The 13,413-nt window shown below is 32.1% G+C and overlaps 1 protein-coding gene across 2 annotated transcripts in view; it reads right to left on the reverse strand.

The window, feature by feature from the left end:
* Nucleotides 1-361: 361 nt before the first annotated feature.
* Nucleotides 362-13,413, reverse strand: part of Ro60 (Ro60, Y RNA binding protein) — a 31,805-nt gene continuing 18,753 nt past the window's right edge. Inside the window, exons 6-10 of one of the 2 annotated variants that reach the window (XR_011703996.1) lie at nt 10,148-10,264; nt 9,276-9,389; nt 8,565-8,711; nt 7,206-7,288; nt 6,903-6,984 (exon numbers count right to left, since the gene is read on the reverse strand). Coding sequence is in view for 1 of the 2 variants with exons in the window: in XM_027948810.2 (XP_027804611.2) it covers nt 6,832-6,984; nt 8,565-8,711; nt 9,276-9,389; nt 10,148-10,264 (531 nt within the window). In the remaining variant the exon portion in view is untranslated. Of the gene's footprint in view, nt 6,985-7,205; nt 7,289-8,564; nt 8,712-9,275; nt 9,390-10,147; nt 10,265-13,413 lie in introns of both variants that reach the window. The other variant, XM_027948810.2, reaches the window with a different exon arrangement.

The raw sequence follows: 13,413 nt of genomic DNA on the forward strand, positions 1-13,413 counted from the left end.
GAACTAATTATCCAAATACTTGAAGTTTTGGTGAGTATATTCTGATGCAACTTGTTCTCACTCTTTGGTATTATCCTATACCTCAGACCTGATAACTTTTAAGGAAAGTTTTATAGGAATTGAGATAATTTCTATAAGTTGACACTGACACAAAATGTTTTTATTTACCTAGTTCAGTTTTTTTTTTTGTTGGCATAACTCAAAAACAAGTTTTAAGAATTTGCATTTTCACTAAATCAAATTGTCTTGAACCTGTAATAGATCTCTACTGGAAAAGAATCCCCAACCATACATACTTTACCCACTGAGCTATATCCCTAACCTAAATTTCTTATTTTTAAAAAATAAACATAAACAGACGTTTTTCTGATGTGCATAGTATTTATTTGGTACCCCTATCAATTTCTACAATAAACAGATCAGAAGCAGTTCACATAGTGCCCACCTATACTTCACATCTAAATGAATTACTAGTTGAGCATCTAATCCAAAATCCAAAATCTGAAATGCTCCAAAACTGGACACTTTGTGGGCCCTGACATGATACCACAAATGAAAAACTCCATACTTGACCTCATGTGGAGGTCACAGTCAAATGCAGGTACATGAAAAATATTTTATAAAATCACCTTCAGGCTATGTATATAGAATATCCCCCAAATATTATGTATATGTATATGCAAATATTCCAAAATCTGAAAAATTCCAAACACTTCTGTGTTCTAAGCATGTCAGATAATGGATACTCAACCTATATTTAGTAGGGTATTTTGCAAGGCTGGAAAGAAGTAGTCAAGATTTTTCACCATAGTGGTGAAAACTTTAATCATGAAATAAATTTAATCATAAGCACATTTATCCATTCCCAATCAGAAAACAGCAAAATTACATTAGATGTATTATTTACAGTGAAAACTTGGAAGACTTGACAAAGCATCTATCAATAATCTTAGAAAACTCCACGTGCCCCCATTAAGGGTTTTCCTTAGAAATGAAATAAACACCAAACATGTTTATGAAACAGCAAACTTTATATACCTTTAAGCACCAGCTTGACAATTTATTCTTTCGGTTTTATAAAATATTCCTGCTTTGAAAGGCAAAGTGAATGTAAAAATGCAAATGTAATTAAATCACTGACCTGGATATTATTATTGCAATGGTTTCAATGTTTTAATACTATATTCACTTCTTTGAATTTGTTTGTAGGCTTGAAACAAAATATTTGCCTTCTGTCTCAAAATATTCCCTTAAAAATTAATCATTTTTGGAACTGTACAACTGTATTTGTCATTCATACTGTTAAATATATGAACTTGGTCCATGGAGGTCATGTTGTAGTCATAAAGCCCAGCTTTTTGGATAACTGGTTATACAAAACAATAAAAAATATTAAACTACCATAAAATATTACTGATGTTAACAGTTACGTATGTATAACACATCAGTGTACCCAGATTATCCTATTAATGTGTTTAAATTACTAATGTACAATCAGGTTTTAAACTTAGCAGTTAAATTCCCATTCATTATGTAAAATTAAAAGCTCTAGAAAGACTCTTTGAATTCTGTACTTCAGAAACATTATAACACTATTAAGGCATTACTTAATAAACAGACCCCAAAGAAAGTAACTAGTATGTTTGTATAGGAGAGCTAGTCATATTTTAAGGCAGTCAAAAGGGTCATTTTTCACTTTAAGGCTCTTATATATTTAAATTTATTTTATGTAGACGTTAGTCTGAATAATTTAAATATTTATCAAGTGACCAATTAGGGAACTCAAAGCCTTTAATAAAGTAAATGGGCAGTTTGGAATTAGATTATAACATTCCCTACTTCCACCCCCCCCCCCCCCCTTAAAAGATTATTCCATATATCTATCTCATCCCTTTGGACAATTTCTTCATACTCACAAGTTGGCAATAAAAATAAGAAAATTGAACTCAAACACATTACAAAATAAAACCTAATAAGTATTTTAACAGAAGTTTAAGTAATGTTTGTTTTAATACAGCATTCCAACAATTTTATATTTAACTTCATTCACTATCCTTGACAGTCTAAATGTTTATTAAGTGAAACCAGTAGAAATGTTAACTAATTTACTATTTGGTTAAGTATAGATTCTGCTAACTTGTAAAGTGCAGAAAATTAAACATTTTAAAATTAAAAACTACATGTCACTTGTGTTCGTAAAGTAAATATGCATGGAAGGACTAAGTAAAATAGAAGCAAAAGGAAAAAACTCTTCAGAATCAGAAACAACCTTTTGTGGATTTTTATTCACCTTAATTTCAGTAACAGAACCCTACAATATATTCACTTTTCTATCACTTTCCTGTATACCTTGGTATTTTCAGGGATTAGGAAAATGTGCCATTTATTATAACTTTATTCAAAAAGTATGATTAGCTACATTAGTTTTCTACATAAAAATATTATCTTAGAATTAACTTTTTAAAGTAAATTCCATAATTTTTCAGAAAAGCAAATAAAAATTTACCAATTAAAAAGCATTTAATTCCAATACAGGTTATTTACAAGGCTTTTTATGCTGTTGTGTTTGTGGCGAGGGATGAGGGAGTTTACTCAGTGAAATACTTAATATGAACATGAGATATGGTATTTTATTAAAGACTAGTTAGTTATTTTTCTGTTTTGGTACCAGGGATTGAACCCAGAGCACTGTACCACCAAGCTATATTACCAGCTTTTTTTGTTTGAGATAGGGTCTTGCCAAGTTTAGAGTAACAGGGAATTTGCCTAGTTGCTAAGGCTGGCTTAGAACTTTTGATCCTCCTCTCAGCATCCCAAGTCACTGGGATTATAGGTATGTGCCACTACACTTGGCTAGAGTAGTTAACTATTTTCTGACGAGTGCTTGTATACTAGAGCAGTTCCCTTCAACACAGGTAGGTACATCTACAAATACAAATGAAGGGTCAATCACTGATATTAGTGAAAGACCACACAATTTCTGGAAACATCTAATACCTTTTTAATTATATAACTTGATTTGGAAAGAGAATATACCAATCTGGTTATTGCTTGAAGAGACCTGCCATTATAAATTTGAAAAAAATATGACCTTAAATCTGTATGAAACAAAAAGCAGTCTAAAAGACATTCATCTCTCTTAAATTTGGTTTACTTTCCTGTCATTTAATTACCCATGTAGATAATACTAGAAAAAAAAGATGTTGAAAATGTTAGAAGAAATGAATTTTAAAAGGGGGGGGGGAAGGTATAAAAGGAATTTCCACTAAATAAGATAAAGGTGAAGACATCGGGCAAACACTAAGTGAAATCCATTCAATATATAGTAATTTCATAGCTTAACATTTTCTTAGTCTTTCTTGTGCATGTTTATATTGAGGGTATATGACAGTGCCTTAAATCACCCCAACCTGTGGTATTAAGACTAGACTTCAGTTTTTAAACTTCAGTTTATGTTGTCAAACCCTCAAATTTAATCAGTAATTCTGCCTTATCTTTCCAAAACTTATACATATATTTTTGCAAAATGTAGGGAAAAAAAAAAAGAACCCAATAAACGGTATTTCATCATTTGTAGACTTATTATTTTAAAAGCTCATGAAAATGTGTTATATTATCCCCTTAGATATAGTTTTATCATCTATCCAAGAGGCTGTTAGTGTTAGAATATATTTCTTCCTTCTTTATCAGAGAGTTGTGAATTCTTAGTCAATATATTATCTGTGAAAATCTTTCTTCTGCATTTTTCCATTCTGAACAGCAATGTTTAAAAAAATTACTTGGCCTAATGAACTAGTTTTCTAAAACATTTTAATCCTTCAAAACTCATATCTATTAACAAGAATATTTTTAATTAAAAAAGTTCTAACTAGTATTGTGAGCCTTTTAATTTTTAAATAATCAATCATTGATTCTTTCGTTATCCAAGCATCAAATGTTACTTTATGAAAACTGCAAGAACAGAATAGGTTGAGTCACAACCACACAGTTAAGTGAGAAAGCAAAAGAGGTTCCAATGGGGCAACACTAAATTTCATTCACAACCATATGGCCACACTAACATTCTCTTAAAATAGTTATTTAGCTAATGTTTTAATAAATAGAATTTCCAAAGAATTTCAACTAATAAGAAAAGGTGAGACTGTAAATTCATTTTTTATTTTACTAGTTACAACTATATCTTGGAAATATGTCATTACCTAGGACTCTAACAACTGAGTTGTATCCCCAGCCCAGGACTGTTTTTAAAAGCAGTATTTTCCCCAATATTAATGTAACAGTAATCCTAGAAGTAATTCAGAAAATAAAGCTTGTTTATCACTCAAATACATTCTATTTATAATGAGGTAAAGTCTTACTTTTTTCTATAGGACTGTTATATAGCAACATAGCTTATTAAAACAATAATTGTGCTTGAGGATTACTATGAATTAAAAATGATAATGTTTACATCTGTTTTTCTACTCTTAAAGCAATCATGTATATACATTTCCTTAAAAGTTTTCAATAATTCTATTTTCTGAGAATAATTCTATTCTTCTAAGTGAATGTGTTCCCACAATGTGGGGTGTGAAAAGTGTAATGGGAATGAAGAGACCAAGATTTGTAGATCACTTATAGTGTTAGAGAATCAAATTCTGTTTTGAACCTTGGGTCTCCAGATGAAATTCAAAAGTTAGTTTTTAAGTTTCTAAGGTATCATTCAAGCTCTAAAGTGTCATAATTTGAAAGTAAAATTATGTTCTCTGGTATTTTCTTTCAGTTTTCCTTTCATATTTGTCTTTCTTAAATCTTACTCTAATCCATTTAATTAGACCTATCTAAATACTTCAAAAAGTCTCCTCTAATACATTTTTCTGATGGGTTTAAAATTAGCTCCTATATTTGTATGAAAGCTCTATCTAAATAGCACATAACTGAAGTTAAGTAAACATTTATATTATATTCTATTTAACAGTTCTATTAGGAATAAAAAATCATATTATAATTTTTAATTTTTGAAGATCTTGGGTCCTTCAAATTTGATCTGAACATAATACTGTATCAAAAGTGGCTGTTAAATCCATTCCATGCTTGATAGAAGGTTAAAACCAGAAAAACATCAGAAATGATGTGTATCTGGAGTGGGAGGTACAACTAGCTTTGTGGACCAAAAATCTCTTAGGTAAATAACTGCTACTAATTTTAAAAACTGCTATTAGTTGTCTTGCAGGAATGGCTAAATATCAAAGCCAGCATTAATATGCCAAATACATTTGAAAAGAACATTTTCTTATTGTTCCCAAAGCCCCAAACTACTATGAAAATAGAAGAAATACATATTCAAATCCTCACACTATTAAAGTCACCTTGCCTCCAAAACATAAAATCTCTAATTCCCAAGCACATAGGTGGTTATAATTTATGTTTACTATTGTTTTACATTTATCATAAGAGCTTTAAGAACCCTAAAAAATCTTTATTTGATAGTTAAAGAACAATGCATAAAAATGCAAGTTTTACATGTAACAGCTATCTTAGACAACCTTTATAGAATTATGAGAATAGATACTAACATTTCAACAGATTGCTTTAATGTCAAACTTCCTAATGAAGATGGGATACTTGTTCAAGAAAATAATGCATATGTTCGTGTAATGTAAAGGAAGTTTAATGCACATAAACAAAACATAAAAATAGCAATTTCCTACAGACTGGTTAGTTCAAAATATGCTACTCAAAAACTGCTTTTCAAACCTGAACGACATGGCTTGCTTTACTACTTCTTCACCCTATCAAAAAAGAATGTTCTGTCACAAAAATGGATTGTGGACATGTTTACTATTAGAAAATATTTAAAACCCATTTATAATTGACTAGAAAAAGTAATTAAAACAATTCTTAAGAGTAAGGAAAAGGCAGTTGACATTTTAATTATTATACTGTTAAGATTATGAATAGGGAACTTAAATTCTTGAAATGTTATTTCCATTTGTGAGTATGAAAAACAAAAATGTGACGACATGAGGCTATATTGTTATTTAGAGGAAGTCATTGTCAAGTTACAGCCTTCATTCAGAGCAATAAAGCACAATAAACAATGAAAACCAATTCCACACTCAACACATATTTTAGTCTCTTCAGGCCCTATAACATTCTTAGGGTTTTCCATTATGTTTCTTCTTAATGGTAACAGATTCTACAACTACAAATAAAACATCAAGAATAAAATATCTGTTTCATTGAATAAGAAAGCTGTTATTTATATGATCTTAGAAAACTCTGAAAGGAATTTGTAAAACTCACTCATAATTTAATCATGTGTCTTAAGTTTTTTATCCCATATATATAAAAGTTTACAGATGAGTTTCATATTCCTTCACAGTTATATGGTCTAGTGCATTTCAGAGTATCTGGGTATTATCAAAGCTGTCCTTTTCCAATGAAAACATTTAAGAAAACATTAAGCACTTCTCAAATAAGTAACATGATGTAGAACTGCTTACTTTTGGATATCACCTTTTTGAAGTACAAATGTATCATTGACCAGAGCAAAACTGTTTGACTATTTTATAGTATCTATTAACAAAAAGTTCTCTATGAGAGAGAGGAAGCTGTAATATCCTGAAGCTATTTCCCAAGAGCTAGTTTAGTAGATAGAACTTTGGGCTCATCTTTATGTTTCCTTCTTCCTAGTTTTTTTTTTTTCTCTTTTTTTCTTTTTTTGGTAAAGTTACTTTCAATTATGCACACACTGCACTATCATCGTTCACTGGATTGAGATTAGGTGGGAAGTAGCTGCATATTTTCAGCGACAGCAATGGACCTCTTAGGTCATGACGGTGTTTATAGTTAAATCACATCTAATGTGAAATTTTGAATTACATCCAGGGCTCCGGTATCAAAGCCGCACATATCCAACATGCCTCTATCATCTGGGTCTGCAATGGTAAAACCATTTGATGTCATTCCACAAACAATGAATTTAGCTGGAATATTCATTTTCTGTAGAAAAAATACACAAAAAACACCAAATACATAACAAGTTATATATAAGGAAAAACAAAAACTTCCAATATTATAATAATTTAAAATTTCTGTACCATATTTTTTACTTAAAAAGCCAATTTATTTTTTTGGGGGGGTCATTTTTGCTTCAATCTTTTTTAGAGTCCAACAATATGAGCTATACAAGAATGTAAAACAAAATTGTGTAAAGAACCTACCTGAATTTCTTTGTTCTACATTTTTGTTTTATGGGTTCCACAGTACATTTTTAAGCAGCCTGGAGACTTTGTAATTATGAAACCTGTTAGGATATTCAGGGGTGCCAAACATTTTTATCAAGATATCAAATGTTGGGTAATATGTGTGAATACACACAAATATAAAGAAAAAGGAAATACATCTTTGGGATTTTTTTATATTTGGTTTGTAGTTTTCATAAATACAATATATACATGTTCTACAAAAGATAAACACACACACACACACACACACACATTTTTTTTGGGGGGGTATTGGGGATGGAACCCTGGGGCAATCAACAACTAAGCCACATCCCCAGCCTTTTTTTGTATTTTATTTAGAGACTGGATCTTGCTTCAGGCCTTGCTAAATTGCTGAGGATGGCTTTGAACTCGAAATGCTCCTACTCAGCCTCCTGAGCTGCTGGGATTACAGGCGTGCATACATAAGATCTTGTTCTCTACTTCTACATTTATGGTTAAAATAATTGAATATTTGAGAAAAACTAATAATCACTGAGTGTCAGACACTACAATGAACTCTTTAAATAAATAATATACCTAATGTAATTGTTGTTCTGACCCTAAAAGGTAAGTACTATTATATATCGTGACATATATCAGTTAAGTAATTTGCTCAGATTCACAGTTTGTGGAAGAGAAAGACTCAGGACTAAGACTTAAGGTTGTATTAAATCTAAGTTCTATTCCTGCTCCTATAATTCTCAAAATTACATGTATCACAATTCCCTGGAAGGCCAGTTCCACCTTCAGAATTTCTGATTAGAGGTGACAGATGGAACCTAGGAATGTGCCTTTCTAATGAGGTCCCAAGTGATGCTAAGGTTGCTTGTAGGGAAACCATACTTTGAGAACTACATCTTCCTTAACAAGTCTATTTCTATTTATAGTCACAAGTCACATTTTAAATGCTAAATAGTCCCATGTGATTAGTGGCTACCATTACTGGAATCTGCAGTTACAGAACATTTATGTCATTTAAGAAAGCTCAGTCAGGTTGCACAGTCTAGAACACAGGTATTTCCATAAAACTTAAGACACAGATTATAGCTTTGTTTAATTTTTTATAGTTGTTCGCAAATACCACAAATGAGACTTTGGTGCTGAAGATCGAACCCAGCACCCTGCGCATGCCAGGCAAGCGCGTTACCGCTTGAGCCACATCCCCAGCCCCACTTTTTATAATTGCAAGTACTGTTCAGTCTATAATTGACACCGGGTCTACACAAAGATTAGAACTACTTTTAGTATTTATTTTTTAAACAATGAAAAAGAATGGATTATTATTCAGATGAGAAACAACAGGATTTGTTTTACCTTTCGATAGTCCTTTAGAGCAATAGCAGGATGGATGCTTCCAGCAAAGGTCTCATTATCAGTGAATACAATGAAGACATCAGCAACTGTGTTTGTCTTCTGAGCCCAAATTATTGGAAGAGAACAATCTGTTCCACCTGCTGGGATCTAACCCAGAAAAAAAAACCCAAAAAACAAAAAACATGTATTAGAATAAAATTACCCTAGTGTCCACATAAATGAGATGTCTGAAAAAAATTACTTAAAAATACAATTTTCATGTTATTTTATTTACAGCCTATATATATATATGTATGTATGTATATATACATACATATATATATATAAAATATATACCTTCCCTAATAAGACCATAGTTTTTTTTTTAATATTGTACTTCTCATGAGAAAACAATTTGTTCTTACAGATATATATCATGCAAGATGTCAATATAAAATTATTGTATAATACATATTAAGTAGTATTTTTTTGTTTTGTTTTGTTACTAGGGATTGAACCTAGAGGCACTTAACAAATGGGCAACATCTCCTGCCCTTTTTATTTTGATACAGGGTCTAGCTAAGTTGCTTAGGGCCTCGCTCATTACTGAGGCTGGCTTTGAATTTGCAATCCTCCTGCCTCAGCCTCCCAAATTGCTGGGATTACACATGTGCGCCACCAAGCCCAAGTACTTTTTTTTCATGTTAAATAAACTTAATAAAATTTTCTTACCTGATTCATAGCTATTAAAACCTGTTGTAAGGTCATGTCTGTAGTTATGGGGCATGGTACCATTTCATGTGAAAAAGCAACTATAGAAGAATCCTTTTCTGTTCGTGTAACAACCTGAAAATTCAATGGTAGTAATTTTCAGCAGATTGGGGGGGGAAGTATAGTATTGAAGTTTATACAACTTCATTATAAACAAACAAACAAACAACACTATGATGCTTGTTTTATTTCTAAACTTATACTACCGTGCAACAATAAAGTAATAAGTGAATGGTAATATAGTTTACATGAACTTACAAAGAAGCTTTTTTTTTTTTTTAAAAAAGCCACTTTTCACAATAATCCTTTGAAGCAAATAAAGACTATATTCTCATTTTATTAAATTAGGAATAAATTCACAGTAATGAAAAAAAAAACCCTGAAAACAAACACTCCCAAATAATTTTCCTGGCTCTATGTTTTCTGATATCTTTGTCATCAATATTTTTAAACATATTTATTTTTTATTTTAGCTGTATATGGACACAGATTTTTATTTTTATTTTTTAATATGCTGCTGAGAATTGTGTGTGCCTCACATGTGCTAGGCAAGCTCTCTACCATTGAGCCACAACCTCAGCCCTTTGTCATTAATTAATTTTTACGCATTATCTACTTCCTCAAAAATACTATTAATATTTATTATTGTTAATTTAAAATTTCAATTCTGACTATTCCTTAGAAATAATTTTCAATATACTTAAAACTTCTTTACAAAATTCTTTAAATATAAAATGAAGTGAAAAAGACTGTTGATATATCTCCCTTTATAATTTAACCCTTTAGTAAACCATTTCTTAGAGGAGCAAACACTCTATTTTATGTGTTCTCACCATGCACATTGCTGCAGCAACAGTACTAGCATTGAGTATACTACCCAAAACTCTTTGGTTCATAGAAGCACTGACGTCAACAGCCAGCAAGAAACGCTTTCCAGTTGGCTCAACTGTCTAAAGAGAAAACAAAACAATCATTAAAAGAAGTCTCAGAAACTGTAAAATAAGAATTTTATTTCCTTACTTTTCATTCAAAAGATTTTCTATTTTTTTTTTTGTACCAGAGAATTGAACTCAGGGGTATTTAACTACTGAGCCACATCCCCAGTCCTATTTTGTATTTTATTTAGAGACAGGGTCTCACTGAGTTGCTTAGTGCCTTGCTTTTTGCTTAGCTTGGCTTTGAACTCTCATTCCTCCTGCCTCAGCTTCTCTAGCTGCTTGGATTACAGGCATGTGCCACTGGGCCTGGCTTTTTTTTTTTTTTAATATATGTATTTTTAGTTGTTGATGGACCTGTATTTATTTATTTGTATGTGGTGCTGAGGCGAAACCCAGTGCCTCACACATGCTAGACAAGCACTCTGCCACTGAGCCACAACCCCAGCCAACCTTCTAATTTTTGACACACCAATCAAGACAACTATTCAAAACTGATTAGCTTGCCAAATTAGTGGTGCACACCTATATTACAGTGACTCGGGAGGCTGTGGTGGGAGGATCCTATGTTCCAGGCCAGTCTCTGCAATATAGTGAGATCTTGTCTCAAAAACTAAAAAGAGGGGAACTAGGGATGTAACTCCCTGGGTTCAATCCCCAGCACTACAAAAACCAAAACCAAAACCAAACCAAAACAAAACAAAACAAAAAACCAAACCCCCCCCCAAAAAACCAAACCAAACCAAACCAAAAAAGCTTATTAGCTCATAGTTCAGTTCAGGTCAAACAAAGGAAATATGAAAATCTAAAAATCGAATAATTTAATTGAAAGAAGTTACTATGCTATTTTTTTTTTTAAATTTTCATCTTTAAGGCAAAATAGGAACTTCTAGGAAGAAATCTTTCATTGTGGTAAAATGTAGGTAAAGAAGTGGCCAGACACCAGGCACAGACGCCCACGCTTGTGTACAATTTTAAACATTCTTTTTGTTTTTTAAAAGAGAGTAATGTGTTTTATTATATACTTTTTAGTTGTTGATGGACTCTTATTTGTTTATATGTGGTGCTGAGAATTGAACCCAGTGGCTCACACACACTAGGCAAGTTCTCTACCAATGAGCTACAACCCTAGCCCAATTCTACACTACATTCGTAAATGTAGAATACAGTGGCATTAAGTACATTCACAATGTTGTATAACCATTATTTTTATTTTAAGAACTTTTTCATTATCCTAAATGGAAACTTTATCATCAGTCCCAACTTGCCCTAGTATCTGTGTTATAGGCAGATTCTTTTTCATTTGTTTTTGGGTATTGGGGATAGATTGAACCCAGCAGAGCTTTACCAGGGAACTACATAACTAGTCCTTTTTATTTTTTGAGACAGGGTATAGCTAAGGTTGGCCTTCAATCTGTGATCCTCCTAATTTAAGCCTTCTGAGTTGCTGGGATTGCGGGTGTGTGCTACTAGGCCAAGCAACTGGCCACTTCTATACTATTTTTTAATCTCTAAAAATTTGCCTATTCAGGCTGGGTGTAGTGGCACACACCTGTAATTCCAGTGGTTCAGGAGGCTAAGACAGGAGGATTGCGAATTCAAAGCCAGTCTCAGCAAAAGCGAGGCACTAAGCAACTCAGTGAGACCCTGTCTCTAAATAAAATACAAGATAGGGCTGGGGATGTGACTCAGTGATCGAGTGCCCCCTGTGTTCAACTCTGAAACCAAAAACAAAAAAACCCCAAATTGACTATTCAGGATATATCATATAATGCAATCATATAATACTTGCTCTTTTATGTCTGGCTTGTTTCACTTAGCATAAAGTTTTCAAGGTTCATCCATGTTATAGTATTTATCAAATTTCACTGCTTTAAGGCTAAATCATATTCTATTCTATGTGTATAAAACGCTTAATCTGTTAATCTTTTGATGAATACTTGGGTTGTTTTGTCTTATGGCTGTAGTGAATAATGCTGCTATAAATACTGCTATACAAATATCTGTTTTGAGTACCTGTTCTAATTACTTAGGGCATATGCATAGGGGTAGAACTGCTAAATGGAACGGTAACTTTATGTTTTAACTTTTTGAGCCCTTGTTTTTCCTAGGGGCTGCAACATTTTATATTCTCATTAGTAACACAACCAAGTTTTGATTTCTCCACATTCTTTCCAATATTTATTTTATGCTTTTTAATACTACTGGTCCAATTAAGTGTAAAATGTACATCACTGTGGTTTCATTTGCATTTCCCTGTTGACTAATGAAGATGAGTATATTTTCATGTTCTTATTGGTCATTTAGAAATCTTTGGAAAAAAGTACTTTGCCCACTTTTAAACTGAATTATTTGTATTTTGCTGTTGGATTTAGGAATTCTTTTTATACATGGACAGTAAACCCTTATCAAATAGATGATTTGCAAGTATTTTCTTCCATAGTATAGGTTACTTTTTCATTCTTTTTCTTTTTCCTTGATGGGGATGGAACCCATGAATTCACACCTACTAGAGAAGTACTCTACCACTGAGCCACAACTATGGTTATTTTTAGCTCTTAAATGGTCACTGATCCACTGTACTATTTTTTATAGTGTAAGGAGCCAGCCTGACTTCATTCTTATGCACATGAATATGTAGTTTTTCTAGCACCATTTGTTGAAGACTGCCTTTCTCCATTGAAATATCTCAAAATTCTTCTTAAAAAAAAATCAACTGACCATATGTCAGGGTTTATTTCTGAATTCAGAGTATTTTGATTACTGTAGTTTTGTAATAAGTTTTGAAATACAGAAGTGTGAGTCCTCCAACTTACTTCTTTCAAAGATTGTTTTGGCTACCTGGGGTCACTTGAAATTTCATATGAATTTTATAGTGGGTTTTTCTATTTCTGCAAAACATGACATTGGGATTTGAAAGAGATTGTATTGCACCTGTAGATTGCTTTGGATAGCACTGTGATCTTAAGCGTTCCAAACTAGAAACATGGATGTCTTTCCATTTGTCATCTTGAGTTTTATTAACAATGTTTTGCAGTTTTCAGTATGTGATTCTTGCATCTCCTTATATTTATTCCTATCTTTTGTTGTTTTTTTTTTGATGATACTGTAAATGAAAAATTTTCTAAATTTCCTTTTCATTGTCATTGCTACTAGATAGATAC

The sequence above is a fragment of the Marmota flaviventris genome, chromosome 12 (assembly GCF_047511675.1).
Source record: "Marmota flaviventris isolate mMarFla1 chromosome 12, mMarFla1.hap1, whole genome shotgun sequence".
Taxonomy (NCBI): domain Eukaryota; kingdom Metazoa; phylum Chordata; class Mammalia; order Rodentia; family Sciuridae; genus Marmota; species Marmota flaviventris.